Source organism: Bubalus bubalis, chromosome 1 (genome assembly GCF_019923935.1).
Source record: "Bubalus bubalis isolate 160015118507 breed Murrah chromosome 1, NDDB_SH_1, whole genome shotgun sequence".
Classification (NCBI taxonomy): Eukaryota; Metazoa; Chordata; class Mammalia; order Artiodactyla; family Bovidae; genus Bubalus; species Bubalus bubalis.
Window position 1 is genome coordinate 104,354,117 of NC_059157.1, and position 27,374 is coordinate 104,381,490.

The window sequence follows — 27,374 nt, forward strand, 5'->3', positions numbered from 1 at the left end:
CAAAAACAAAAACATTAAAAGAAAATCTGATTGGTTAAGGGAGCACCCCTGATGGAAAAGATCCAGTCCTTCCTGGACTCTCACGTTCTGAGAAACCTTGCTTCAAGGTGCTGCCAGGGAAGTCTAGACTGCTTCAGGTCCCCATGCCAGAAAATGGTTCTCTTGGAAAGCTACATGACATTCTCCAGTAAAAGTCTTCTAAGATCATTCTGTGGAGAGAGAGAGTGCTACTTCAAGGGGCTCACTTTCAATGCCTTCATTAGCTGTATGTCTGCTATTTGCATCATCAAGCACATAAGAAATAAGAGAGAGAAAAGTTCTTTGGAAACATAGGGATCTCTAGAATCTTTGGGAACTAAGGACGGTGGTGACATAGCTTGCCTCTCTGGGGACAATAATCATTTCCAGTATTTTGTCTAGCAAATGCACTCGTGCCTTGATCATAGGTCTGGAAAATATTGGTTTTTTAGGAATAAGTCATTCTAAAGAGCTATGCCTTTGATTTTTTAAAAAATGTATTTTAGATAGAAATCTTCCCAAAATGTAACTTTAGAGAGTTAATTGGTTATTCTGTCTAGACTGCCCTGAGCTGCAGACTGGCCTTGTCTTGTGTGGAGGTTGAGTAGGTGGTAGATAATATGATGATCTCAGAGTCAAATGGTTCTGTTTAAATCTAGGCACCGAGGCACAGCCTGCCACTCTGACGAATCTCCAAATGCCTCTGAGGTACACGGTTCTGCTTACCTCACTGTGCTGGTGTTGATATAAAATACATGTGAAATCACTTTGCAGACCACCAAGAGTGGTGTGGGAATACTTGCATGGTGTTCTTATTATAAGACTATCCATCCCTCCTCCACCATTAAATGGTTCCATACGCCTTTTTTTGAACTCTTGGGTCAATTTTAAAAATAGTTTTCTCTTTCTTTGCTCTCAGTGTGTTGGCTGAAACCCTTCTTTCTCCTCAGTTTACTGCTTTGGTTTGCTCTTGGCTTAGAAACCAAATGATCAAACTTGCTAAAAGCTGTGACGTATATAAGAATATTGTCACTGAATGACCACCTGAAATAGTCTTCTATAAGTAATGTCCATGGGCCTGTACCATCTCTTTGGATAAATAGAGACTTGGTTTTGTTGGTGCTGTGTGCCCTCATCTCTGCTCTTGGAGGGTGAGATGAACTGCATTATGGTGTTTCCATCGTTCCCACCTCACCACTGACTGCCCAAGGCAGGCAGCCAACACGGAAAGCCTGTCCATGTACCCTCCCATGTTGTTTGCTGTTTAGCCACTAAGTCGCGTCCAAACACTGGTGTGGGTTGACATTTCCATGCATGTGTGCTAAGTCGCTTCAGTCATGTCCAATTCTTTGCAACCCTATGGACTGTAGCCCACCAGGCTTCTCTGTCTATGGGATTCTCCAGGCAAGAATACTGGGGTGGGTTGCCATGCCCTCCTCCAGGGAATCGTCCCAATCCGGGGATCGAACCCACGTCTCTTATGTCTCCCGCATTAGCAGGCAGGTTCTTTACCACTAGCGCCACCTGGGAAGCGATTTCCATAACCCAGCCAAAAGCCGGAAGCCTCTGAAACTCTTTGGTCATATTTCAACATCTGAACAAGGCATCAGGGTAGGAAATCTTGAATTTGAGTTAACTTCCACTTAAAATATGTGCCTTGACAGTCTTGCCGTTTTCCTCCATCATGAAACAGATGAGGTTTGGTGTGTCCTAGTGATGATGGTGAGGAGCACAATCACATACATGCTGACTGTGTGCCAAGCTCAGGGTTAGTGCTTTCTGTTCATGATATGCTTTATGAAACTTTATCTCACTGGAAAGCTTTTTTGATGTGTTTGTAAACAGAAAAAGATATATTTCGAAGCACACGATCCTAAGAAATGGCTGTTTGGTTCAATTATAACTCCACAAATTTCTAAACCAATTTCATTGAACTTTGAACTTTTTCCTTTAGTTAATCACAACCTTTTTGGCCTGGCTTTCTCTCCGCTCTGCTGTCTTCCAGTCTTCCTTTCCCTTCATCTTCACGGATGAAACAACATGAGCCATAGGCTCACAGGGATAGAAGAGTTTCACTTTTAGGCTACAATGGGAGAATTTAGAAGCCTTGTTCCTACATGAAGGTTCAATCCCTGCATGGTGTTTATATAGGTACATTTTTTTGAAATAAGAGATTCCGTAAGAGAAACAGTCATGCATGTTATTTTTAGCTGGAACATTTCTGTCAGCCGTAAACATGCTTGGAACTCAAGCTGGTCTTTGCCATCCTCAGGCTTTCAGTGCACTTTCTAGAGGCTGTGACAGGCCGGCCAACTATCTTTTAAAATATGTCCACCTGTCACCTTTAATGGGAAGTGTGCCTTCTTAAAGTTCCAGATGGTATTTTGGCTGCTAGGAAGTTGAAACTCGGTCTGTGTTAAAAATTATCCTGCTGTTTCAAACTTTCACCTTCTTATAGCGTATTTTTCCCTCTAGACAAGGTCAGCGATGATGGCTTTTTACTTTCGCACCTTTCTAATCTATCCATTGGTTCTTCACAGGTGTCGTCTCTCCCTCCATAGCTTATATATGCATGTCGTTTATATATGCACCTGTGCACCTAGCACCGAGGTCTGGCCATTAATTATCCGTGTCACCCTGGGTTTTCTAAGTGTTTTCATCGCTGTGGGTTTGTTCCCCTTCTGTAAGTGAGGAGTTGGACCAAGCACTTGCCACATTCCTTTGCAGGTTTAGTGGCCTTCTGTCCACCATGGCCCACGCCCCAGAGGACTCTGGTCCAGGTCTTGTCAATGCGTGACCTGAGGGCAACTTGCTTAAGTCACTCAAGGCGTCAGCAATCCCACATTTTAAATAGGACAATGTATTCTGCCACAGAAAAAATGGTGTGGTAGTTAAGGAGGAAAAATGTTTGCAAAGCACTTGGGAGCTCCATACAGGAAGGTGCTCTGAAATTATTCGGGTGCCTCACTGGCAGAGCATTGGCATTCCAGGGACTGCCTGACTACTAAACAGGGTGCATTTTCACATTAGTCAGGTGTGAACAACTCATTTCTTTATGTTTTGATTTGAAACAGTATCACTCACTAGAAATGAGTGATTCTTTCCCATTATTTTCCTGCATATTACTTAGAGCGAACCCCAAACGGCTTTCAACATTATACATGAAGTGGACGTGGCTGGTGTTGCTTGGTGCTCTCAATATGGAGAAATGAAATTAAGATGAGTGGTAGCAGATGGCTTTCTGGGTCCAAGCCTGTGGCCAGGAACAGCAAGTCTGATAGGTTAGAAAGGGATACAGAGTACCAGGCAGACACTGGGATTAGACACAGGATGAGGAAGCTCATATAAGCCCCTGTACTTTAAAATGATCCATTTTGGGACCATACAGATGCCGGAGTCAGATATGAATTCCATTTCCTTGGCTGAATGACCTGGGCATGTTACTTCACTCCTGTAAGCCTCAGTTTCCTTATCTATAACTTGAGAGTAATACAGTAAGCACCTGTCTTGTGAAACTATTTTGAAAATTAAAGCAATAAAGCACTTTTGCACAGAGTATGTGATCATTTCAAGAAAAATTCAACTGTTCCTTTCAGCACAAAGGAACTGGTAATAAATGAAATCAACTGAAAAATGACTTGCATGGCATGAGGAAGCCTACTTAGGATTTTGCAAAAAACTGTTTCAGATAATCAATAAAGCAAGTGATTATACTGTAGCTATGCAATTCAGAGTTAAGGGTCTAGTCTAGTCTCAGCTACATATGCTAATGGAAAGAAGTGGCACCATGAAACAAACGCCAGCAAAGAGACAGAGGATTCTTAGCAGGCAGCAACTGTACTCTGGAGGCTGAAAAACCAGACAGCAAGTGGTGGAACAGAAGCGGAGGCAGTGTCCTTTATGATTCCGTGTGTGTGTATGTGTGAGAAGGGAGGAGTAGTGAATGCATATATTTTTCTCCAGTTTCGGATGCCTGCTCCCTAAAGCATCACTTTTCAACTCCTCCTTGTGGACTGGGACTGACACTTACTCTACCATGACTGACAGTGAGAAAAAAAGAGAGGAAGAAAGATATATTCAGGTTAGAGGCTGCAGAAGGTCTGCCTAAAATTTGAGGCTGAGGCACTCCAGTTCTGAAGAGTGACCTCTGAATTGGGGGCTCAGCAAGAATCCATTTATTCTGTGGATTCTTTTTCATTCTAATCAGGCTTTTCCTAGGCTGCAAAGAGGACAGTGACTGCTGTTACAGGACACTTTTTTGAAATACTGTTCCCATCTAGTTCTCACATTCTCTCGGCCTCTCTCATCTGCTCTAGCATACACCTTCCTTCAGGTGAGTACAGTGTGGGGCAGTGTACAGAAAACGTGGTGTTTGCCGAGGGGGCAGAGGGCAGGGAGGGAAGAGTAGGCGCAGGGGGAGGTGGCTACTGCTGAGGAAAGCAGAAGGGGTCTTGGAAATTGCAAGTCCTCTGAATGGGGACAATTAAGATTGGAACAGAAAGGGGGAAAGGTCCAGTGACAAGAATGGAAGGTGCTCAGATGGAGTCATGCGGAGCCTTCACTGGCTGAAGAATCTGCTTTCCACCAGAGAGGTCTAGTTGGAGGGGGACGTTCAAGACCACCTACCAGCCTTTCTCCCAGTCTGGGGTTAGAGGGTGCAGTCCTGGTGCCAGCTTGGACAGTGAGGCTGTCTGGGAAGGGGTGGAACTGCCTACTGGGGACGCACTGCATTTATGAGACCTCTGTGGCTTTAGTGACAAGTACAAATTTTGATGTCAAGAAGACTTTTAAAGATGTCAGGGACCTTCGTCCACATTACTTGACTTTTCTTACAACTTTGTGAGCGGGTAGAACCTTTTCCTCTATCCTTCAGTACTAAGTACTGTTAAGATCTGTATCTTACATGACAAGAAAATGAGGCTCAGATTGATTATAGAATTTACCTAAAGTCACTCAGAAACTGGTAAAATCAAGGCTTTCTCACTTCAAACCTTACATTTGTTTGTTACTCCACTGGCTTGATGTAATTAGTAGCCCAAGTTCTATATGAGGATTATAACATCATGCTCTTGATCGCACTGTTATTACTCTATGGATACCATTGTTACGTTACTATCATCGCTATATCTATTTTTGTAAAATTCAAGGCCAAAATAGCTGAGCATCTCAAAGTAACAGAAAAAATGATCAATTCTGCAGAGAACACTAATGGGCATTAGTGACCGCTGAGTGGACTGTTGATACTCTGACTCAGAAAAGGTCCACATGTCTACCACTTGTTGGTAAAGAAAACACAAGTGGGAACACAGGTACAATATAGTCTTTGTATGTAGAAAAAGAAGAGAAGAAAAAGAAATTTAAGTCTTGGTAAGAAAATAATGAATTTATGAATAGGTTCCCCAAATTAAATTCTCCTGGAAAGTATACTTATAAATTTGAACATTCAGTCATTCACTCAACCAATATTTGTTAAGCAAATACATATGCTAGTCTGTACCATCTATGGATTTTAAAGCAGAAGTCCTAACACTGGCTCTTAAAAGAAAGTTCCACCTGGACAGCACTGCCAGGTAAAATACAGTTAAATCTAGATTTCAGACAAACAACACACACTTTTTTAGTGTAAGTACATCACAAATAGTGAAGGGGTATACTTAGACTAAAAAAAATATTTGTTGTTTATCCAAAAATTCATCTGGGCATCTTTGTTTTCTAAGTCTGGCAACCTTATACCTGGTGACAAAGAAATACCCTGAATGCCATCTTAGTCAGCCTTGTAATTCTGTATGCAATTTTGTTGTATAGAGCAAGGTACAGCAAACAGAATGTGGTATCTGAAATTTGTTCTGATCATTGGATAGTACTTATATAAATGTACAAAGTATATTTGCATTGTTTCTATGGAGCTACATCCTAAAATAAATAAAACAACTCTGTAGAAAAAAATTTTTTTTCCCTTTTGAAAGTGATTAGATATCATTAGAGAAGAATTCAGTTCATTCGTTGATCAAATATTTTCTGAATGTTTACCATGTGGAAGGTATTATGTTGGGTATATTGAAGCGTAAGATATATATGATATATATCATATAATTGGGCTTCCCTGATAGCTCAGATGGTAAAACGTCTGTCTACAATGCGGGAGACCCGGATTCGATCCCTGGGTTGGGAAGATCCCCTGGAGAAGGAAATGGCAACCCACTCCAGTATTCATGCCTGGAAAGTCCCATGGACCTAGGAGCCTGATGGGCTACAGTCCATGGGGTCGCAAAGAGTCGGACACGACTGTGTGACTCCACTATCATATAATTATATATAAAATTGTTTCTGCTTTCATAAAGTTTACATTCTAATGGGAAAGCATAAAAACACTCACATAATGATAATATAGGGCTTCCCAGGTGGCTAAGTTGGTAAAGAATCCACCTAAAATGCAGGAGACCCCAGTTCAGTTTCTTGGTCAGGAAGATCCCCTGGAGAAGGGATAGGCTACCCACTCCAGTATTCCTGGACTTCCCTGGTGGCTCAGATGGTAAAGAATCTGCCTGCAATGCAGGAGACCTGGGTTTGATCCCTGGGTTGGGAAGATCCCCTGGAGGAGGGCATGGCAACCCACTCCAGTATTCTTGCCTGGAGAATCCTCATGGACAGAGGAGCCTGGTGGGCTACAGTCCATGGGGTTGCAAAGAGTCACGCATGACTGAATGACTAAGCACAGCACAGCTATAATAAGTCATTATTATAAGTTAAGTTATTGCTATAAGTTAAGTTATTGTTATAAAATTAAGTGCCCAAAGGAGTACATTTGCCATGGAACCTTGAATATGCAAGATATTTGCTTCCATTAACATAATTTATCACTATAAAATCAAGCTGTTGTTCACTACTCTGATTTACTTTTTTAAACACGTAGGTTTTTGTGAGTGGAATTTTGGGGAACAGTGTTATATAACAAAAACAACCTGAAGCCATCCTCCTCCTAATCACCCAGGCCGTCTAGGGAAGTGATTCACAACTCAGTGTGGATCAGGGCTTGTTAAGACGTAGGTCACTGGGTTCCCATTCAGATCTGGGCTGGACTCGAGGATGCACATGTTGCTGTTGTGGGGACCACAGCTTGAGAAGCACTGTTCCCACGTTATCTTTGAATTTTCCCTATTGCGTGCCTTCTCTGCCCACATTCACCCCAGGCTTATCCTCCTGTGTCCTCTGTCTTTCCCTTCCGTCCCATGCCTTTTTTTGCTTTTTCTCTTGGGAGAGGGCACAGAGGAGTCCTGCTTTGTTCCATGAGAGGATGGTTTGTGTTATCTTTGCCTTTTCTCTAATTCTCTTGTTTTTAAATGTGTCCTTAACTCTTGTTTTCCTGCCCCACAACATTTATGAAACTTCAGTAAAGCAAACTTGAGAAATTCCTAGAAGAGATGAAGTCCTTTCGTGGTTTGTTTGGCAGTAGATAGAGTGGTTTAGTGAGAGATTTTCTTTAAAAAATCTTTAAGGAATGAAAAAAAAAAATTCATGCCATGTAGGAAGTTCAAGGGAAACCCAAGGGGTATCACATTGCTTTGGCATTTGCATTCCAATGAGGAAGGAAACATGTTGACAGTTATTACTCAGAGATTGGAGACAGAGCAAAGAAACTCAATGTCTCTTGGAGGAGGAGGCTAAAGTAATGAGGATTTTAAAGAAAGCATTAAGTAGTACTTTACCTTTTATGCAGAGCTCTCACATGCATAATACCTTTACAGTAGCTCAAAAGGCAGGAAAATTATTGTTTCCACTTGAAGCTCAAAGAAACTGAGGGTAATGAAATTAAGTGACTTGTGTATGGTCACAATTAGAGGAACCAAAACTGAACCCAGATAATCTAATTCCAGCACAGTCATCTTTGACTTATGTCCCTACTCTAAATATCAGTGTTATAATCATCAGGAAATATGCTCTACAACCAGTGCTCCCTTGGTGCTCTAAGGTAGAGGTTAGCTCCAAGGTCAACATGATGGACTACTTATTTGTCACAAACATGTCCTTTTAATGACTATGTGGATCATTAACATAGACTTACACAGAACTGTATTTGGAATTCAGATCTCAGAACTGAGTCTCTCCGATCGTTATAAGTGTGAAAGCTGTTCAGTTGTGTCTGACTGTTTGCGACCCCATAGACTATACAGTCTATGGAATTCTCCAGGCCATAATACTGGAGTGGGTAGCTATTCCCTTCTCCAGTGGATCTTCCCAACCCAGGGATCGAACCCAGGTCTCCTGCCCTGCAGGTGGATTCTTTACCGACTGAGCCACCAGGGAAGCCCCCAGTCCTTGAAAGCAAGTATCATATTCATTAAAAGTTGCAGTTGCTAAACTGCAAAGCTGGTTACCATGCATAGTGGCTGTGATGCTGAGAACCTAAGTTTTTTTCCTTTTAACTCTGTAAAGCTACTCTTTCCTAGTAAGATTCTTTTTGGTTAGATTAAAGGTAGGAAACAGAATCCATCTCTACTCTTCCAGTATACCCAAGACTTTCTAGAATCTTATTTTACACTAACATTTGGACTCTTTGCTGTGGATTTTTATCATTTCCACTGGGCTCCTGTAAAGTTGTGAGGCTCCACTTTTTTGATGTTTTCTCAAGACATTGGAGAGAATTTTGTTTTGAAATGTCAGCCACAGTGAATCCAGGTCCTGAATTACTTCCATATGTTCAAGCTGTCTTGCCTTTTGAAAACTGAGACCAATTGTTCCTAAACTTTGTTAGGTTATAGATTTCTTCACTTAGACAAGTATTGATAGAGAGCTGACCATTCCAAACTGCCACTGCCAAATGATTTGGGGGTGAAATGGAAATGTTGATTCTTTTAGATAAGGTACTCAAGTGATAGATGTACATTATTTATTGTTCCTGGATGTGGTCAGGTTACACACACCATTACAAAGACCTTTATAAATTATGAGGAATTTCATAGTTTCCCAGAGATCTGAAGGCCAACCTTTGAGCATAACTCAGATTTATAAAATGACTTTACTTGTAGCCTTTGTATCTATGATGTCTAAATTTGCAAATCCATTGCTGGTTTTCTTATGGGCAAATCAAGTTATTTGGGTTAACCACAGAATCCTTTGGTAAAATTGAATAAATATGTTCATACACCAAAGAGACAATTTTCTGTAGTACACCAAAAATTTTATGCTCCAGATTTAAAGCCTTATTTTGACATGTGATCTAATAGAGTATGTAAACTTATATCTGCTGGGTCTACTGGAAGAGATGCAAAGATGGGGAGGGTAGACACATTCATGGATCCAAGACCAGAGACGTCAACTTTGGTTAAGAATACATCTCCACAAATGGTCGCTTTTCCCCTCCTTAATCCTTAATTTGATGGATTTACAAGGTAGGTACTCAGAGGAGGAAAGGACATAAACTATGGGACAATACCCTATAAATCATAAATTGCCATATAAATAAAAATATTACTACTGATTAATTTACTAAATAATGATGATACCATACCACATGGAAAAGGTCCTCGATTGACCTCAGGTTATTAGATATTCACATTTACCCTAAGTAAATACAGTGACTTACTGGTTTTTTCCCTAAATGCAGTAGTAGTCAGTATGTTTTTTAGAGGTGTGAAAACTGTCATCTTTAAGAACTGATTCACACAAGGGCACATACATAGATATTTACATATTGTTCTGACTTAAGTTGAACTGCACAGAAGGAAAGTTTCGTCTTAAGGAATGCTCTGTTTCCGTTGTTCACTTCCATGTTGGTATGTCTGTTGCAGTCCTTCCCTTCTATTCCCCAATTTAAATTGATCTGCTTTATGTCCTATCCCCTAGCTAGTCCTGCTGGCTGATCTGAGAAACAAGGTTGCTTTGAGGAACTAACTTATTTTCATGTATTGTAATTCAAGTATGTAACTTCCCCTGACAATTTATTTGTCATTTAACAGAGATATTCTAGAACTAGAGGGTTAGCAGATGAATGACTCCCCTAATCAGTTCAGTTCAGCTCAGTCACTTAGTTGTGTTTGACTCTTTGTGACCCCATGGACTGCAGCAGGCCAGGCTTCCTTGTCTCTCACCAACTCCCGGAGCCTTCTCAAATTCAGGTCCATCGTGTTGATAATTCCTCATAATAGGAATTATATAATTATATATATAATTATATATAATTCCTCATAGGAATTATGACTCTCATAATAGGAATTTAAAATATGGTGATCATCACTGAGTTAGTTACTTTTAGTATAAGAGAAGCCATGTGAAATCATATCACATATATAGCCCCTTATATGGAGGAGCATCCGTGGAGTTCTCACTTTTGTCTGGTCCATTGTAGAACTAGGAAAGGGCACTCACTGGCTGGGAGATCAGGAAATTTTTGCTCTAGAATCATGGGCTCCAGGGATGAAGCACTATCTTGCCCAACTACTTACCTGATGAATAACTGAATCCCCTCTATAAGAAATCACTATGAAATGATTATCCATTCTCTCCTTGAACACCTTTAATTATAGGAACTCACACTCCCAAGGTTATCTACCTATCTTTAGAGCATCTCTGCTTAAACTTCCTCTTTTATTTAATTAAATTATCTTTATAGCTTCTAATCATTGGTGCATTTCTATATATGTGAACACAAACAGAACAAACTTAATGTATCTTCCCTCAAATCATTTAAATAATGCTAATAGTGTGAACAATAGCTTCCATTTATAGAGTGCTTATTATGTGCTGGAGATTGCTTTAGGAACTTCTTCATATGTATTAATTCATTTAATCCTCAAAACAGCACTACTATCTCTATTATCCCCATCATATAGACAAGGAAACTGATGTATAGAAATGTTAAGTAATTTTGCCAAGCTGACAAAGCTCGGTAGGCACTTTCAATTCAAACCTACGCACCGCCAAACACCTCTAGCACCTTCAAACATGACTCATATGCCATGGCTTCACAGCCCTTTCCATCTTAAACATACTCCTTTGAGTGTGCCCCAGAGTGTCTACTGGCCTTTTAAAGGGGAGAACCCAGAACTGATTGTGGTCGCTAGATGTGGGAAATAGAGAACTAGCACTGGAAAACAGTGAGCTTATCACCCCTCTTCATTTCAGGGACCATAAGTGTAGCCTCCACTGGCATTAGCCTTGCTGTGGCCTCTTCAAGCTGTTGGTTCATATGAACCAACAGTAAATTTCATATGAAACTTACTACAGGCTAAAACCCTTATTCCTGTCTGGCCTATATGACTTGGGTCTGTAAAATGAGGTGACTGGAGTATGTGATCTCCAAGGACTTTTCCAGTTCTAAACATCTAGGATCAAAAATATGTTTCAAAGTTCAATGTATTTCAAGGATGTTGTGCCTGCAAATTCTGTATCAGGTTTTCTCATCTGGCCCTTTCCCACAAAGGGTTTCTGTGATTTTGGTGACAGGATGCTTGGTTCGTGGGATGGGAGCATAGTTGGGGCTTCTAGAAGATGGTTTACAATATGGCTTTCTGTAAAATCTGCAAGATGACTCCTACTTTCCCTTCCACCTACAGGTCCTGCCCCTCCCTTCCCCCAGCCCTCTCGGCCTCTCCCCCTGCTGCCAGGCTTCCAGCCGGGCCGCACTCACCTGTGTGTACGAACATGTGCTTGACGTAGTTCTGTTTGGCGGTGAAAGTCTTGTTGCAGAGAGTGCACTCATAAGGCTTTTTTTCGCCCTGCCCACTGGCTGTGCTGTGGCCTGCGGATGGGGCCAGGGGCTGTGGCGCTGGCAGCTGTGCAGTAAAGGTCGACAGGCCGGGCTGGGACACTGTCACAAACTGGGTCTGCTGGCCTGCCAGGGGCTGCGGCAGGCTGAAGAGGAAAGGCTTGGGGCCGCTGCCCGCAGGCTGGGTAGTAAAGAGGGCCGGCAGGTAGGTGTTACCGGCTGTGCCAATGACCTGCGTGTTGCTGGTTAAGGTCAGAGGCATCCTCAAGTTGCTGGTGAGGGTTTCGGTCTGGCGTAAGTAGAGCTGGGTACTTGGCAATGGCTGCCCGATGGACGTGTTGACCGAAGGCTGCTGCAGGACACTTTTGTCGGAGCTGTTGCTGACAGTGATCACCGTGTTGTCCACCTCCACCTCGTTGCTTCTTTCGGGGGAGGAGGCACCGGTCTCTAGCTGGTGCGGCTGCGGGGCGCCCTCGGCCGGGGCTTCCGCAGCCTGCTCAGGTTGGGCGGGTTCGGCCTGGCTGTCCCGCGCCGCCCCGGGCCCGAACTGCTGCTCCACGGAGTCGGGCTCGGTGCCTATGGAGGAGCTGACGCCCGAGTCGAAGCTTTCACCCTTGGGCTCACTCTCGGTGCCCTCGGCCTGGTCGGTGTCTTCCGTGCACTCCTCGGACTCATTGCGCTCCAGGATCTGCACCCTTTGCTGCCCGTAGTAGTCGTAGTCGTCCTCCATCTCCTGCTTGATATGGATGTTGCCCACCAGGGTCTGGATGCGCACGGGCCGGGGCTGCTTGCGGCAGTGCGTGGTCTCGGGGGTGGTGGACAGGTAGCGCTCCATCTGCTGCGAGCGCTCGTGGATGCGCGTGATCCAGCTGGGGTCTTCTATGTGGTGGTCGCGGGGCAGGCCGAGCGCAGTCTCGTGGTGGCTGACTACTGCGCCGCTGTAGAAGGAGCGCTCGCCGCTGCCGTTCTGCATGGAGCAGGCGTACAGCGCCGAGTAGATCCTGTCCACGCTGTGCTGCGGGTGGCTCTGCAGGTAGCCTGACTCGGTGTCGCTGCTCTGGCCGGAGGTGCCCGACTCAGGAGTGCCCCGTGGCGTGTCCTGGCCTGAGTCCTGGATCCCCGGGAACACATCGCCCACGTTCTGCGACACGATGCGCGTGCACTCATCGATGACAGTTTTGATCTGCAGGATGCTGGCGGCCGTGAGGATCTGCAGGGCTTCCGACTGTGAGACGCGCAGCACGCCGCTGTACATGAAGTCAATGAGCTTTTGCACCGACTGCACCGACACCACCGACGGGATCTCGATGTCGCTGTAGCCCAGCAGCAGCTTGTCCTGGAAGAAGGGGCTGCCGGCGGCCAGCACGCAGCGGTGTGCGCGCAGCATGCTCCCGTGGATGCGCACCGTCACGTCACAGAAGTGGCCACGGTTGCGCTGCTCGTTGAGGGTCTCGAGCACGGAATTGCTGAAGTTGTGAAGGTTGATGCTGTGAATGCGCTCGGTCATCCCCTTGCAACTGATGTCACCTGCACGGTGAGACAGACACAACACAGGGCGTGGGTCAGAGCGAGCTGGCTGCATCCCTAACATCTGGGTCTCAGGTGGGCAATGCTCATGGCTCCTAGCAGCACCCCTTTGCAGACACAAGCAGGCTCTGTGGCAAGATGGATAGGCTTTGATTCAGGTCGACCTGTGGGTATGATGTCCTATGGTAACAAGGCCTTGGATTTTGTTGCAACAGGGCCCCAGCTATTTGGGGTACCAAATCCATAATTGATCCCCTAGACCTGCAGCCAGGGTTGTCAGCTGAAGTACAGCGGTCTAAAAAACAGATGGGTCATTGCCTGCTATTCCTATAGCTTCAGCAAATAAGAACCAAAAGGCAAATGAAGACTTGTTCTCAGGAAATTCTGCCTCCACTTTAGACAGACCTAAGCCCAGGTCCTTTGGGAAAGCTTGTATTTTTCTCAATTTATCAAAATTCCTTATTTTATTCATAGACCACAATATTTAATTCCCTTCCTATTAATTAACATGGCACATTCCACAAATCCATACCACATATGCAAAAATTCTTGGAAAATTCAGCTTAGACTAAGGTAGACATCAAATAGCTACCACAGTGTTTTCCAGTGGAGGGACAGGCTCTAGAATGCAATCTTCTTGCTAAAGGAGCACTTGCCCACTGTCTGTATCGACATTTTTCTTATCCTCTTTGGTGAGACCTGTTTGAATACTTTCTAGGGTGTTGTACGTTATATGGTGGTTGTCTGAATTTTCTGAGGCTTAATGAAGAAGAAACGTCAGAAAGGTCAAAGATGGCAGTGTTGACCTGGGAGACTGGAATACACTAGGTGACCATATTCTTCATTCCAACTGGGCACTTGGGAGGACTGTTAGTAAGCAGGTCAGGACGGTAGGGTTAACCTTGAGTGGGATGTACAATTATCTCAGGAATTGGGTGCTCTCTGCTCTTGCAAGAGGGATATATCCGACAGTTGCCAGGAGGAAGGCAGCAGTCAGCAACGTGGAACACCGGGACAGCCTGACCTACTGCCATCCTTCTATCCTAAGGCTGCACAGACAAGGGATAGGCTGGTAACACCTGGATCCCAGATTGAGAAGGAAAACATGTGTCTATAATACTAGGCTGAGGGCTTTCCTATTGTTTTCCTATTCTCTTAAGAATCCCTCTCTCCAAGTCATTCTTCAGTCATTCCCCATTCTTGCCTTTACAACTGAATGATTAGCTTGAGGGAGGCCAAGTAAGTAGGCTTTCAAAACTAGGTGACCTAGGTATGGATTGTTGGTGTGACCCAGATCCCTGTGTCTTGTTAGAAGTAACCCAGAGGTAATGGCCTGCACACACAGGAATGCCCGCCTCCTCAGGTTCTTTCTCCTCTGCCTTGGGAAAGAGGACCTGCTCAGAGAAGTCTGAGCTCAACTAGCTTTTCTACTTGATACAATCCATCTCCTCATTCTGAGTTCAGCTGTTGTGATTGCATCCTTATATACTCATTCATTTCCTTTGCTCCCAACTTTACATTCAGTCAGCCTCACAGAAATCCACTAAACTTAATAAATGCTGCCTACAGGCTCTATGTTATCTTTGAGTGATATGATTTGTGCAAATTTTTACGTAAGAGAATTCCCTTTCCTTCGAATTTCTATTAGGTCTGTTAATGTGTCTAAAACATTTCATTAGATGACTGTTTCTATTTTTCCTTTTATATAAAACAAATTGTCCTTGCCAGGTTAAGGAATCAAGGTGAATCCCTTATAACTGTTAACACAAAACACAGCACCAGAGGAAGGCCCCAAAAACCTAGAAAGGATAAAAAAAAAAAAAAAAAAAAAAAAAAAAAAACCTAGAAAGGAAAATCTAGGAAATCAGTCAGCAGATCATATTCTAATGTCTTACTGAGTCCCTCATGCTTGTGCCCTGTGATAATAATGAGAACAATTTTTTTAAAGTGTCAAGTTTTAACTACTTTATGTACATTGTTTCATTGAGTCCTCACAACAATCCTGTAATGTCGGTAGTATTATTATCCCCATATTTCAGATGAGGAAACTGAGGCCAGAGGAACTGGGAAACCACTCAAGGCCACACGGGTAGTTGGTGGTCAAGCTGGCATTTGAACCTAGCAGTCTGGGTCTAGAGTTCACACTCTTACCTGCTTCACTGTATTGCATGCTTTGCCCCTGAATGACGCCTGGTTCTTAGGTGTCCACGGGTCTGCCATACAGGTGTGTAATAAGGCCTGTCCACTGTACCCTCCAGCTACTTCTATACCTATCCATAAATTAGTGTGCTGTCTCATAGCCTCAGTCATCTAATAAAGCACATTTTTAAAAACTTATAAATGGAATAATGCAAGAGATAAAAGAGAGTTCTGGCACTAAAATGTAGAGGTGTCTATATACAATTTTACCATCACCAAGGTCTCTTTCATTTCATTTTATTAAGTAAAATGGTAAGCACTAAAATTGGCTAAGCCTCTGAGTAGGATGGATTTATTAAAAATTTTTTTCCACACAGGTAAAAACACTCTTTAAACACACAATTGCTCATAGCAGCAGTCACAGCTATATCACTTGAGTTGTCATATATGACAAAGAATTGTCTTCCTTCTGATAACTCTGGGAAGAAGCTCAATGACAATTATCATAATAATTAATAACCATGTAGCATTTTACAGTGTACAAACTCTTTTACAGGTATAAACTCATTTACTCCTTATAACAATCCTATATATTTTCAGGACAGGTCCTATTATTACTATTTGATGCAAAAGGAAGTTGAGGGTTTCAAAGTATCTAAATGACTAGCCCAATGTTTTCCAGAGCTAGTAAGTGGCTGAGGTGGGATTAGATCCCATGTCCCTTTGATGCTCTTTTTATCACGATACTGGATCACTGACAGATGAAATCTGGATTACCCAAAGACTGAGGGCCATCTAATTCTCAGAACATAGAAGAAAAGATAAAGACACGGAAAGTGATGATGGAGCTTGCTGTAGAGATGGATATGGTCACCAACAAGAGCTGTCATTATGTCACACACATTTGTAGATACAGGCACACACACACAAACACACACAAACTCATGAAAAAGAGTTCAAATTGCTTGTTGGGCTGATCCACTCAAGTCTAAATAATCAGGTAAATGTACAGCAATAATAACAAAAAATTGTCTGCTAAATAATCCGAGTTATGATTTTTTCAGTAATGCTGTTGCCAACTTCATTAAAAACCACAGAGACAAAACCTGCACACATATATAGCCTGACCTGACCAACCTAGTTGGATTTTTGCAGACACAATTTTTAAAGATCTCTGAGTGCACTGGTCCTGCACCACAGTGAGCAGCCGTGAAAGGCTGAATCGGTTTTTGCTGATATGTGTACAGATGCGACGGGGGACCCTGCCGGTCCATTCAAGCATGCCTCGGCCCTCCAGCACACAATGCTGAAGCAAGTCCTTTCCCAGGCTTTCTTTCATTTTCAACACTAATACAGTGGGAAAGAGTTTCTGCCACAGCAAGGCAATGTCCAGGCTTTTGTGAAACAGGTCCTTTTCATCCAGTGGGCATTAATGTATAGATTCCAACGGAATAAATCTGAAATACTCTACTGTAGAAGATTTGTTCCCCATTGAAAACAAATCTTGATTAGATGGTTATTCAGAGACTGTATAGGAAGGAATGGTGTGAAAATGCTAACTCCATTCTTTCTTAGATTGGCAGTGAATAGGCATTTGGGCTATTCAAAAAAAAAAAAAAAAAAAACACCAACCTTCGACTCTACAAAACCATACAACTTTACAAAGATTTTGTGCATCTGGGGACGCCACGATACGCTTCCTCCCCCCATTCCCTCCAAAAATCCCCCATGGTGGTGTGAACATAGAACTGATGGGGTAAAATGGAAAAAAAAAAAAAAAAACTGACAAAAATAGTTCTCTGCGTGTTTTAAAATAGTAACCCATCTTCTTTCCACTAGAGTAAAAAATATAGAGTCAGCCTGTGGTGGCATTCACTGGAACACGCAAGGAATTCTATTCCTGAATGTGATCGCTTACTCTAAGTGATTGTGTTCTGCGGGTGAGCACAGTATGGATGAGGCGAGGCAGGAGTGAACACCGGAGGGGGATTCTGCTTGTGGTGAAATAGCTGATGGAGGGCTTGGCTGTCTATGTTGTAGGAACCCAGCTCCTGCCTGTCCCTGAAACGGCGGGTGTCCAGGGATAGGACTAAGCACTAGAATAAAAAAGCTGCCTGTGCACAAGGGAAAAGGAATAAGAAAAGGAAACAGCAGGCAATACAATCTCTTTTAATTAGGTGTGAAATCCAGTCCTTTCTCAGTCCAGATATATAAAATGAGACTAGTGCAAGGGCGAGATGCTGTAGAGAGAGATGGGAATTGGAAGGCTCTGTGGCTGGGAAAGAAACACGAGCTCTCAAATTAAAACCAAGATGAATTTTGGTTGACAGACCGAAGTCAAATGTCAGGGCCAAAGAGCCCTCGAGTTTTCAATCTGGGCCACCAGGCTCATGTGTGCTAAGTGGGTCAGCACATGAAACAGGGCCAGGTGGCCAGGCCTCCACACCCAGCCTCTTATCACTCCCTTTTCCAGATTGTGCTCAATCGCACACCCAAGTTGCTCTTTCATATTATCAGGTGATGAGTGATCATGTTGAACTTTCACATTTTGGCGCTACTTCCCAAGCTGATCCCATTGGGAAGAATCCAGTTTTTACTGGAGAAAGCTGGGATACATGTGCAACTAAGGCCCCTTTCTCCCCAAATCTACATCCATTGTCCTGCCAGATGCCTGACCTCAGTCATGTCTGTTTTACCTCTTTGCCTGGGGTGGACGCTTGCGGAGTCTCTGTACCACAGGAGGTTAGAGGTTGCTTGCTCACAGATTCCACCATCTAGAGCAGATGGTCCTGTATGTCCCTCCCCTCTCTATCTCCCTGGCATCTCCACAGGGTGGCTCTGAGGAAATCACTAATGCAAGTGGGAAGCAGTAGGCAGAGCAAGACTTTCTTCTACCCTAGCTCCATCTGTTGTTGTTTAGTGACTAAGTTGTATCTGTCTCTTTTGCTATCCCATGGACTGTAGCCCACCAAGGTCCTCTGTCCATGGGACTTTCCAGGCAAGAACACTGGAGTGGGTTGCCATTTCCTTCCAGGGGATCTTCCTGACCAGGGATCAAACCCATGTCTGCTGCTTGGCAGGCAGGTTCTTTCAGGTTCTTTACCCTGAATCACCTGGGAAGCCCCCTGGCTTCACACACCTAGCATATCCCTGCTCTCACTGCCTCTGTAGGTGAACTGTGGGAAGGTCATCAGCATTTGAGAAGCAGATGCCTCATACGCTTATCCATTCCTGGTGAGCAGGGGGTGCTTTGAGCTATCTCCCAATGAAGGTTTTCCCTGTCTTCCAGATTGTCATAGCCTGGATTACAGGAACCATTAGCTATTCCATGTTTTTTTTTTTTTTTTTTTTTTTAATGATTGGTAATAGAATTCTTCTCCTAAAACTGAAATCAATTCTTCAGTTTTCAGAAATTTGACTTTCAAACATATTTTCAGTAATTTTATATATATATATATTTTTAAGTTGCTCAGTGGTGTCCGACTCTTTGCAACCCCATGGACAGTAGCCTGCACCAGGCTCCTCCATCCATGGGATTTTCTAGGCAAGAGTACTGGAGTGGGTTGCCATTTCCTTCTCCAGGGAATCTTTCCAACCCAGGGATCGAACCCAGGTCTCCTGCATTGTAGACAGATGCTTTACCATCTGAGCCATATACAACCTGTAAAAGTTGGGAGCACTCTGTATGAAATTTTATAATCACTGCCTATTATTTCATGTTGATGGAAATATTAAAACTACTAATGATATTTTATTTATGATCTCAATATTTTGGTTAGGTATGTTTTGTATTACTTGAATTTTCATTCATATATTAATTCATGCATGTAATGAACTTTCATTCATTCTGGAGCACATTTTAAGTATTTAAAGGTCCTTAAGAAGCATATATATATATATATATATATATACACACACACCCAGGCTTCCCAGGTAGTTCAAATGGTAAAGAATCTGCCTGGGATGCAGGAGACTTGGGTTTGATCCCTGGTCAGGAAGATCCCTGGAGAAAGAAATGGCAGCCCACTCCACTATTCTTGCTTGGAGAATTCCATGGACAGAGGAGCCTGGTGGGCTACAGTCCATGGGGTCACACAGAGTCGGACACAACTGAGCAACTAACACTTTCACATATATAATGGAATACTATTCAGCCATAAAAAGAACAATATTTCACCATTTGCAGAAACATAGATGGACTTGGAGGCTATTATACTAAGTGAAAATAAGTCAGATAGAGAAGAATAAATACTGTATGGGTGACTGAGTGATAGTCGCTCAGTCGTGTCTGACTCTCTGCGACCCCATGGACCGTAGCCCATCAGGCTCCTCTGTCCATGGAATTCTCCAGGCAAGAATACTGGAGTGGGTTGCCATTTCCTTCTCCAAAATACTGTATGATATCACTTATATATGGAATATAAAAAATACAACAAACTAGTGAATATAACAGAAAATAAGCTGACTTGCAGATACAGAGAACAAACTAGTGGTTACCCATGGGGTAGGTGGTATAGGGTGTGAGGAAGTGAGAGTTACAAAGTACTGGGTGTAAGACAGGCTCCAGGATGTATCGTACAACGTGGGGGATACAGCTAATATTCTGTAATAACTGTAAATGGAAAGTAAGCTTTAAAAATTGTATGTTTGTTGTTTAGTTGCTCAGTCATGTCTGACTCTTTGTGACCCCATGGACTGTAGCTCGCCAGGCTCCTCTGTCCAGGGGATTTTCCAGACAAGAATAGTGGAGTGGGTCACCAAGTCCTTCTCCATAAACATTGTATACAAAATAAAAAGTTATTTTAAAATGCATATTTCATATACTTATGTAACTATAAAATCAATGAAGGGACCAGTATCAGCATTACAGTTGTATGAATAAATGTATGCACATAAATGAATAAATGAAAGTTTTGTGATGAATTAACATTACATTTTTACTTGAAAGAGTAAAAATAAAATTAGGCCACACTTTAGCAACTATGTAGGACCTATGGTACACTCTTCTATGTAAAATTTATCCTCTCCCTCATTCAACTCCTTATTTCACTTCTATTCTGATTTCTTTTTATAGCCATACACAAATATATTTTCCTATTTATTAATGTATTGAATATTTTTTCAAGCCAACTTAAATCCTTTTAGTTACGAGGTGAGTTTATTATCAAACAATTAATCAACAAATAATTATATATTAACTTTATGGGACCAATTATAAACATAAGTTAACACTTCATTTTGGGGTATTATCAAGCCACATTCTTTATGAATTTACATACTTTGAGCATCTGATTCCAGTGGAGCAAAAGACTGAAAGTTCAAATACCTTTACTGTCTTACAGTACAAGTGGCGAAAGCTAAGTTTTAACTCTGTGAACAAAGGCATTGGATAACTGTAATTCTAGACAACATTCTGAAAGACACCTATGCCCTCATTCTAAAGCTGTAGTGAAATGGCTTCTTCTTGAAGAGGGAGGACCTGCTGGGACTAAGGGAAAAAGTCAATGAAATCTGAGGTTGATGCCTTTAAATCCTCTTATGCTGTAAACCTTTTGAGACACCTTTAGGGGTTTGATTTTTTCCCCCCCTAAAGCTCTTTCCTTACAAATTTAGCTGCTGCCCTATTGTAACCTTTTCCTTTGTTCACTAAATCTGAGGAACGAAAACACAGAGATACTGCATCTGTGGGTGGGATGAAAAAATGAACAAAAGGATCTACTTAAATTCACAAAGTATGCAGTTTGAACTTGGCTTTGACAGAAGGGTCTATATATTCAAATGCATAGTTAATAAGTCCTTTATTTTGCTTAGGAGAAACTGTACACTTAAAAAGTGTTTACATAAAAACCAGCATCTTTTTACTTACTAATCTATTCTCCTTTTGATCTCTTCATCATCATATACTTATTTTTTAGAGGAAAAACAAAATTTTAACTGCAGTGACTTGAGGCACTCCTTTGGAAAATATCATCAACTGGTGATGAAGTATAGTTAGGTAAGAAATTAATTTTTTGACTTTGGGAAAACTTTTATCTGAACTTCGATAAGTGAGAAAACAGAACCCTATAGTGTCATTTTACAAAAGCTTTTTGACTGAAATAATCACAGAGTTCCTCAATTCACAAAACTTCCTCTGCTGCTCACTGTTCTGAGACTGCTTTCAAAGCAGACATTCAGATTCATGCTCAAATGTTCTCTTTGCTTGTGTCTCCCTAGAAAAAAATAAGCTGCTTTCATTGTGACAACCAGTTTTTAAGCATAGCTCTTTGTTGGCAGGAGATGGATTAACTTTTTCGGTATGGAAAGTGTGGACTAGAGCCATGATAGATTGTTCTACTGAGGAATGAAGGCCTTCTACATGCAGAAGACCCGGATTCAATCCCTGGGTCAGGAAGATCCCTTAGAGAAGGAAATGGCAACCCACTCCAGTGGGATTCTTGCCTGGAGAATCCCATGGACAGAGGAGCCTGATGGGCTACAATCCATGGAGTTGCAAAGAGTTGGACATGACTGACATACAGCATACAGCTTCTCAAAGTAACAAGGAAAAGCCAAGGAAAGAGGTAAATTTGTTTTGCTGGATAACTGATTAAGACAGAACAGAGGTGATTTGATGTGGGCCAGTTTAAGAAAGTAGCAGAAACTACATCTCAACAGCCCACCTAGGGTAATACATTATAGAAAGAGGCACAGGATTTCCTTAAGAAAAAATAAGATGTAAGTTCCTTTTTGGCTCATGCTGAGATGAAGAAGAGTCTAAATAAATGTTGTTAGAACTTAAAAACTTGAAAAGCACTGGTAAGTAAGTGAAGTGGAAGGTATAATTTGTAATTATTCTAATTAGGAGTAAGGTCTGTATTTTAATCTTATTTTTATTATATTCTTGATTGTATCTTTTATATAATGTTTTATTATATTATTTACATATTATATGATAAAAGATAATAAGCTGTTTAAGAGTCTTCTATTGCTATAGGTAACATTTTAATTATCTTGACTTATTTCACCAATTTGATTTGATCTTATCTTCTCATTTTTCCCCAGATAAAATCTCTGCATTAATTCAAGAAGCTGTGTGTTAGTTGTTCAGTAGAGTCCAACTCTTTATGACCCTGTGGTCTATATGTAGCCTGCCAGGCTCCTCTGTCCATGGGACTCTCCAGGCAAGAATACTGGAGTGGGTTGCCATTCCCTTCTCCAGGGGACCTTCCCAACTCAGGGACCGAACTCGGGTCTCCTGCATTTGCAGATATCTTGATGTAGTACATTCATTTGTCCCGAGTCCTAAGATTATCATGCTTTCTCTACTTAACAAATCTTAGGTACCATTTAAGAACCCAATTCAAAGTTTTTCTTTTCTGTGGAGCCTTCTTTGATTACTGAACTCCATCCTGAGTTCTTTCTTTTCCTAGTTCCCATTGATGGTGAGGTAAGAAACAAACATTAATTTCTATTTTTTAACGGAACTATAAAACTTTCATAATAATAAGGCAATTAAGAAAGACCAAGTCTTGCCCTCATTTCTGGGCTCCCTTGGTAGTTGTGGCTTCTGAGCCCAGCTTCCCCTCAAATGAAGAAGGTGCCAAAGTGTGAGGTACACGACTCCAGTTGGGTTGACTGCTTGGCGCACTTTTGGAGGCTGGAAATAAAAAGGCGCTCACTTAGGAGGGACAGTGATGATTTGGGGCTGGGTCCATACTCAGTAGTAAAGACCATTACTACTGCAGTGCTGGGCAGTCAGATGGACCAGTCAAATTGGCGACTTCGTTAGGTAGACAAGGAATATTGATGATGAAGACTATTATAGACTAAGAATCTGACCACTCCTGAGATTTCATGAGTCTTGTACAAGTCTAGAGAGGGGAAGGAAGCCCTGAAACTTGACTAGATTTTTTGCTAACCTTACTGATAGGGACCTTGGTTTAATTTTCTATAGAAAAGTAAGGAAACATTTCTTGTACCTCAATGTTGTAGGATAGATCGGAACTTTCTCATAGTCCTTCACAGTGTGTCATTGATCATTCTGTCTTCATTTTTCTTCATTTGTGCCTGACTTCTCTCTATGAGAGGGCTTCCCAGATAGCTCAGCTGGTAAAGAATCCGCCAGCAATGCAGGAGACTCTGGTTTGATTTCTAGGTCAGGAAGTTCCCCTGGAGAAGGGATCGGCTACCCACTCCAGTTTTATTGGGCTCCCCTGGTGGCTCAGATGGTAAAAAATCCACCTGCAATGTGGGAGACCTGGGTTCGATCCCTGGCTTGGGAAAATCCCCTGGAGGAGGGTATGGCAACCCACTCCAGTATTCTTGCCTGGAGAATCCCCATGGACAGAGGAGCCTGGTGGGCTACAGTCCACGTGGTCATAAAGAGTCGGATACCACTGAGCGACTAAGCACATATTATCTCTATAAGAAGGCTCTCAGCTTCCTGGAGGCTGGTACCTTGCCTTGTTATAACTACAGCTTCATCACAGACCACTGAATCCTCACTTTGCCCACCACACTTCTTTCCACTGAGTAGGTCTCATCTAAGCATTTGTTTGCTCATTTCTCCCCTGCATATCCCAGACATGCTGATGACAACGTATGGGTCCTGAGGATGCTCCTTTTCGCTGAGCTGTGTCTATAGGCTCTAGGCCCAAGGCTATTTTCACCCCTGCAGTTGTGGGCAATGCTGTTCCCCTGTCCTTTACCGCAGCACCCCTTCTCATTGGGGAAGTTCAGTGTTCAGTATGAATTCAAGCTCTAAGGCAAATGGTGTTTTATGTGTTCACTGCATTTCCCACAATCTGTGCTTCTTCATTTGTGATTTTTGACACGTCATACCATCTGCATTGCTTTGGTTCCATTCCCCCTCAAGACGCAGCTCAATGGGGCCTCAAGTCATGTGAAGATGCAGTGGAACTCAAAGCTGAGCCACACTTTGCAACTCAAAATGAGAAGAGATGGCCAATCTGTGAAGTGGTACCAAAGCGATAAGACTGAACTCCCACCACTCTTGCTTAACTTAGGGAAGCTCAACTGCTTGGTAACAGATGTTACAGAGATGATCTATCAATCAGCTTTGACAATGGGTATTTATATTTGCATAAACAGTGTCAGGGATTGTTTAGAATATTTTCACTTGGTGGCCACTGGGTGTCCTCATTTGCAAAGTAAATATGCATCATTTAGTATGGGTCACCAGAGAGAATAAAAGACACTAGTTTTCTCTTTGGCCTCTCGCATACGAGGTAGAAGTTTATTGCTGAACTCATAACCAGGTCACATATTAATACTGTTTAAAAACCTTCAGGTCATACTGTTAAGGTTTATAATCAAAAGTAACTTCTGCAGATTCCAGACATGAATTTACAAGGCTGGGCTTCCTTAGCAGGGGGACTGTGATCCAGCTAATAGAATGAACCCTTATTCATTTGAAAATTGGCATGGGATTTTGACTATCTGCCGAGAGAGTCAGGAGAGAGGAGTGGAGAAGGTCTTAATTTATTCTTGAAAGGAAAGAGAACAGCAAATATCTCCATGGGATATTTGTTAAATTCTGTTTTTATCTCAAGTTTTCTGAAAACCAATTAAAAATAATAATGAGAAAGATAAAATATGCCCTTTGCTTGGAAAACCTGAAATAATGTGAAAAATAGTAAAATGAGCTGTGCCATATAATGCTTATCAATCATTTCATATTTAGAGACAAAGAATTAAGTTATTCCTTGGTGAACCAGTTATCCCACGTGTAAAAGAAAGATACTTGTGCTTCACAAGGATGTTGTAGGACAAATAAAATAGAATAGGGTTCCTAAGAAGAGAAACAGTATACAAGATAGATTGAGGGCATTACTCATATTCTAATTGTGGTTGAGTCAGTTGTGTGACTTGTTCCTGATGGCAGACAGGAGTCAAGGCCAGAGCTCATGCAGCAACAAATAAACTGTTTTGGCCACACCAAGGCATTGGGTGTGACATACTGCTGGGCTATCGCTTCATGCTCCCTAAAGTGATTTTTGCATGCTTAGGATTGTCAATGCTTATATTACACACGTCGCTGATGAGATTATTTCCTTGTATGGCCAAAAGGATTTCTATCTCCCCACCTTGCAAATTCTCAAACTGGAGATTCAAAACCACTACTGACTATAAGAGTACTTGCTTTCAACGAGCTGAACTTTCTCAAAAGCAAAATTAACAGTAATATTTTTTTCACTAATGTATACCCCAGGTTAATAATTATTCTCTGGCATGTCATTTCAGTATATAAATTAGCAATATGATTCTGTGCCGTAGCAATTATTTATACAGATAATATCAGGGAAACTACGAAGATCCACGAGCTAGTCACTGCCTTGCAGATATATTCTCTGGTCTTACTTGGCTTTGCTTAACAGCCTTTTTTGTTTTTAAAGGACCACACAGCCATGCCTCTAGTACACCATCTGTAACTCTTAATCAACTGTTTAAATCCGCAACAGGACACAACAGCCAGGTCACTTTCACCCTGAGTTTCTACTAAAGGATCACCATGTATTCAAAGTATAAGGAGAAGTGTCTCATTTCTTCTAATAGCCTTTGATTTCTGTTCCTTTAATTAGTAGATTCGTTTCTGGACTACTGTAATCCTAACACATATCTGCAGAGCCCTCCTGATTGTGTTCTACCCTAAGCCTTTCTCCTTTCAGTCTTCTCATTCTGCTCCTTTAATTTCACTTTGAGCACTTCTCAAGGCTCAGTGACCGAGCACCACACAGCCCAGGTCTTATCTGATATGCCGGCGCCTGGTGTGGTCTAAGACACACTGATGTTTTGTTCTTGAAGGACAGGACTGATGTTCTGAAACCTGGACTCCAACACAAAGGAGATCATTAGCCCACTTTGAGTGTCTCTCTTCTTTCCTCCTGCCTGGCCCCCTCCTACCCTCCCCAATACTTCCTTAGTCTTGTGCGCTGGCAGCAGATGGCAACCATATTCTGAAGCTGAGTCTGTACGAAATCGTGCCATGGAGAACAGAGTGGTTTCAAAGTTAGCTTTCTATTCAAGTGGGATGGCGGAGGCTTCTGGAGGCATGAACTCATCTCTCATTCATATAATCCTCTCTACATTCAGCCAGGAATTTGTTTTCTGACACATCTTTCTACTGTCCAGCCAGTGGAAGGAGGGTGGGCAGAGAGCTGGAGGGCCCTTTCAGCAGGAGGGCACCAGGATTCTATTCCATGCCAATTGCTTGTTTCCCTGGGCCAGCTCCGTCTGCTGCAGATCACATTACATCCTTCCCCTGAGAGAGGCTCAGGAGCATGGGTGCAGAGTGGATTTCTCAGGAACCATATCTTTGCTAGACTGACACACGCTGTACTCCCTAGGCCAAGCTGAGACCTGGGAAAAGGGTGAGACCAGGAGGGGGGTGTGGGGTTGCTGAAAGCTGTGCAGGATGGTACAGTAACGAGAAGTGGGAGTGGGAAGACCTTTCCTTTTTGTTGTTTCAAGGTTTGCTGGAGCTTTTGCCTAATCATCTGTTTGAGCATCTTGAAAATAAGTGTCTATTTTCATGATATCTATCAAAAACAGGCACCAGATTATCCTACAAACTCGACCTTAACCCTCCCATATTGCTACTCGAATCAAAACATGTAGCAGCCTACATCCAACAGAAAGTGGTTCTGTTTTCCCAGCATAAAAACTAGCGGGTATCTGTGATACACTTTGTTTTGTTGGTCTGCTGAAAGAAAACAACTAGGTGAAAAATCAGTAACTCTACTTTTACAAATGGGAGAAATGCTCACAAACACACTCACTTTTGCTCAGTTCTCCCTACCACATTCATTCATTCATTTATTTGCTCAGTAAACATTTGCTGAGCTCCTACTACGACCAAGCACTTCTCTGCTAGGTGCTAAGAAATCAGCAGTGAACAAAATAGAGTTTCTGCCCTAACAAACTCTTCCACCCAGACAAAATAAATATTTAATAATTTAACTTCTAGAATATTATTTGAGGACTA

General features: G+C 42.3%; 1 protein-coding gene across 30 annotated transcripts in view; it reads right to left on the bottom strand.

Moving 5' to 3' along the window:
• Positions 1-27,374, bottom strand: part of ZBTB20 (zinc finger and BTB domain containing 20) — an 869,399-nt gene that overhangs the window by 24,434 nt on the left and 817,591 nt on the right. For all 30 annotated transcript variants that reach the window (XM_045166105.1, XM_045166753.1, XM_045161993.1 and 27 more), the window contains one exon: positions 11,645-13,249. In XM_045166105.1, the coding sequence (XP_045022040.1) occupies positions 11,645-13,249 (1,605 nt within the window). The remainder of the gene's footprint in view (positions 1-11,644; positions 13,250-27,374) is intronic.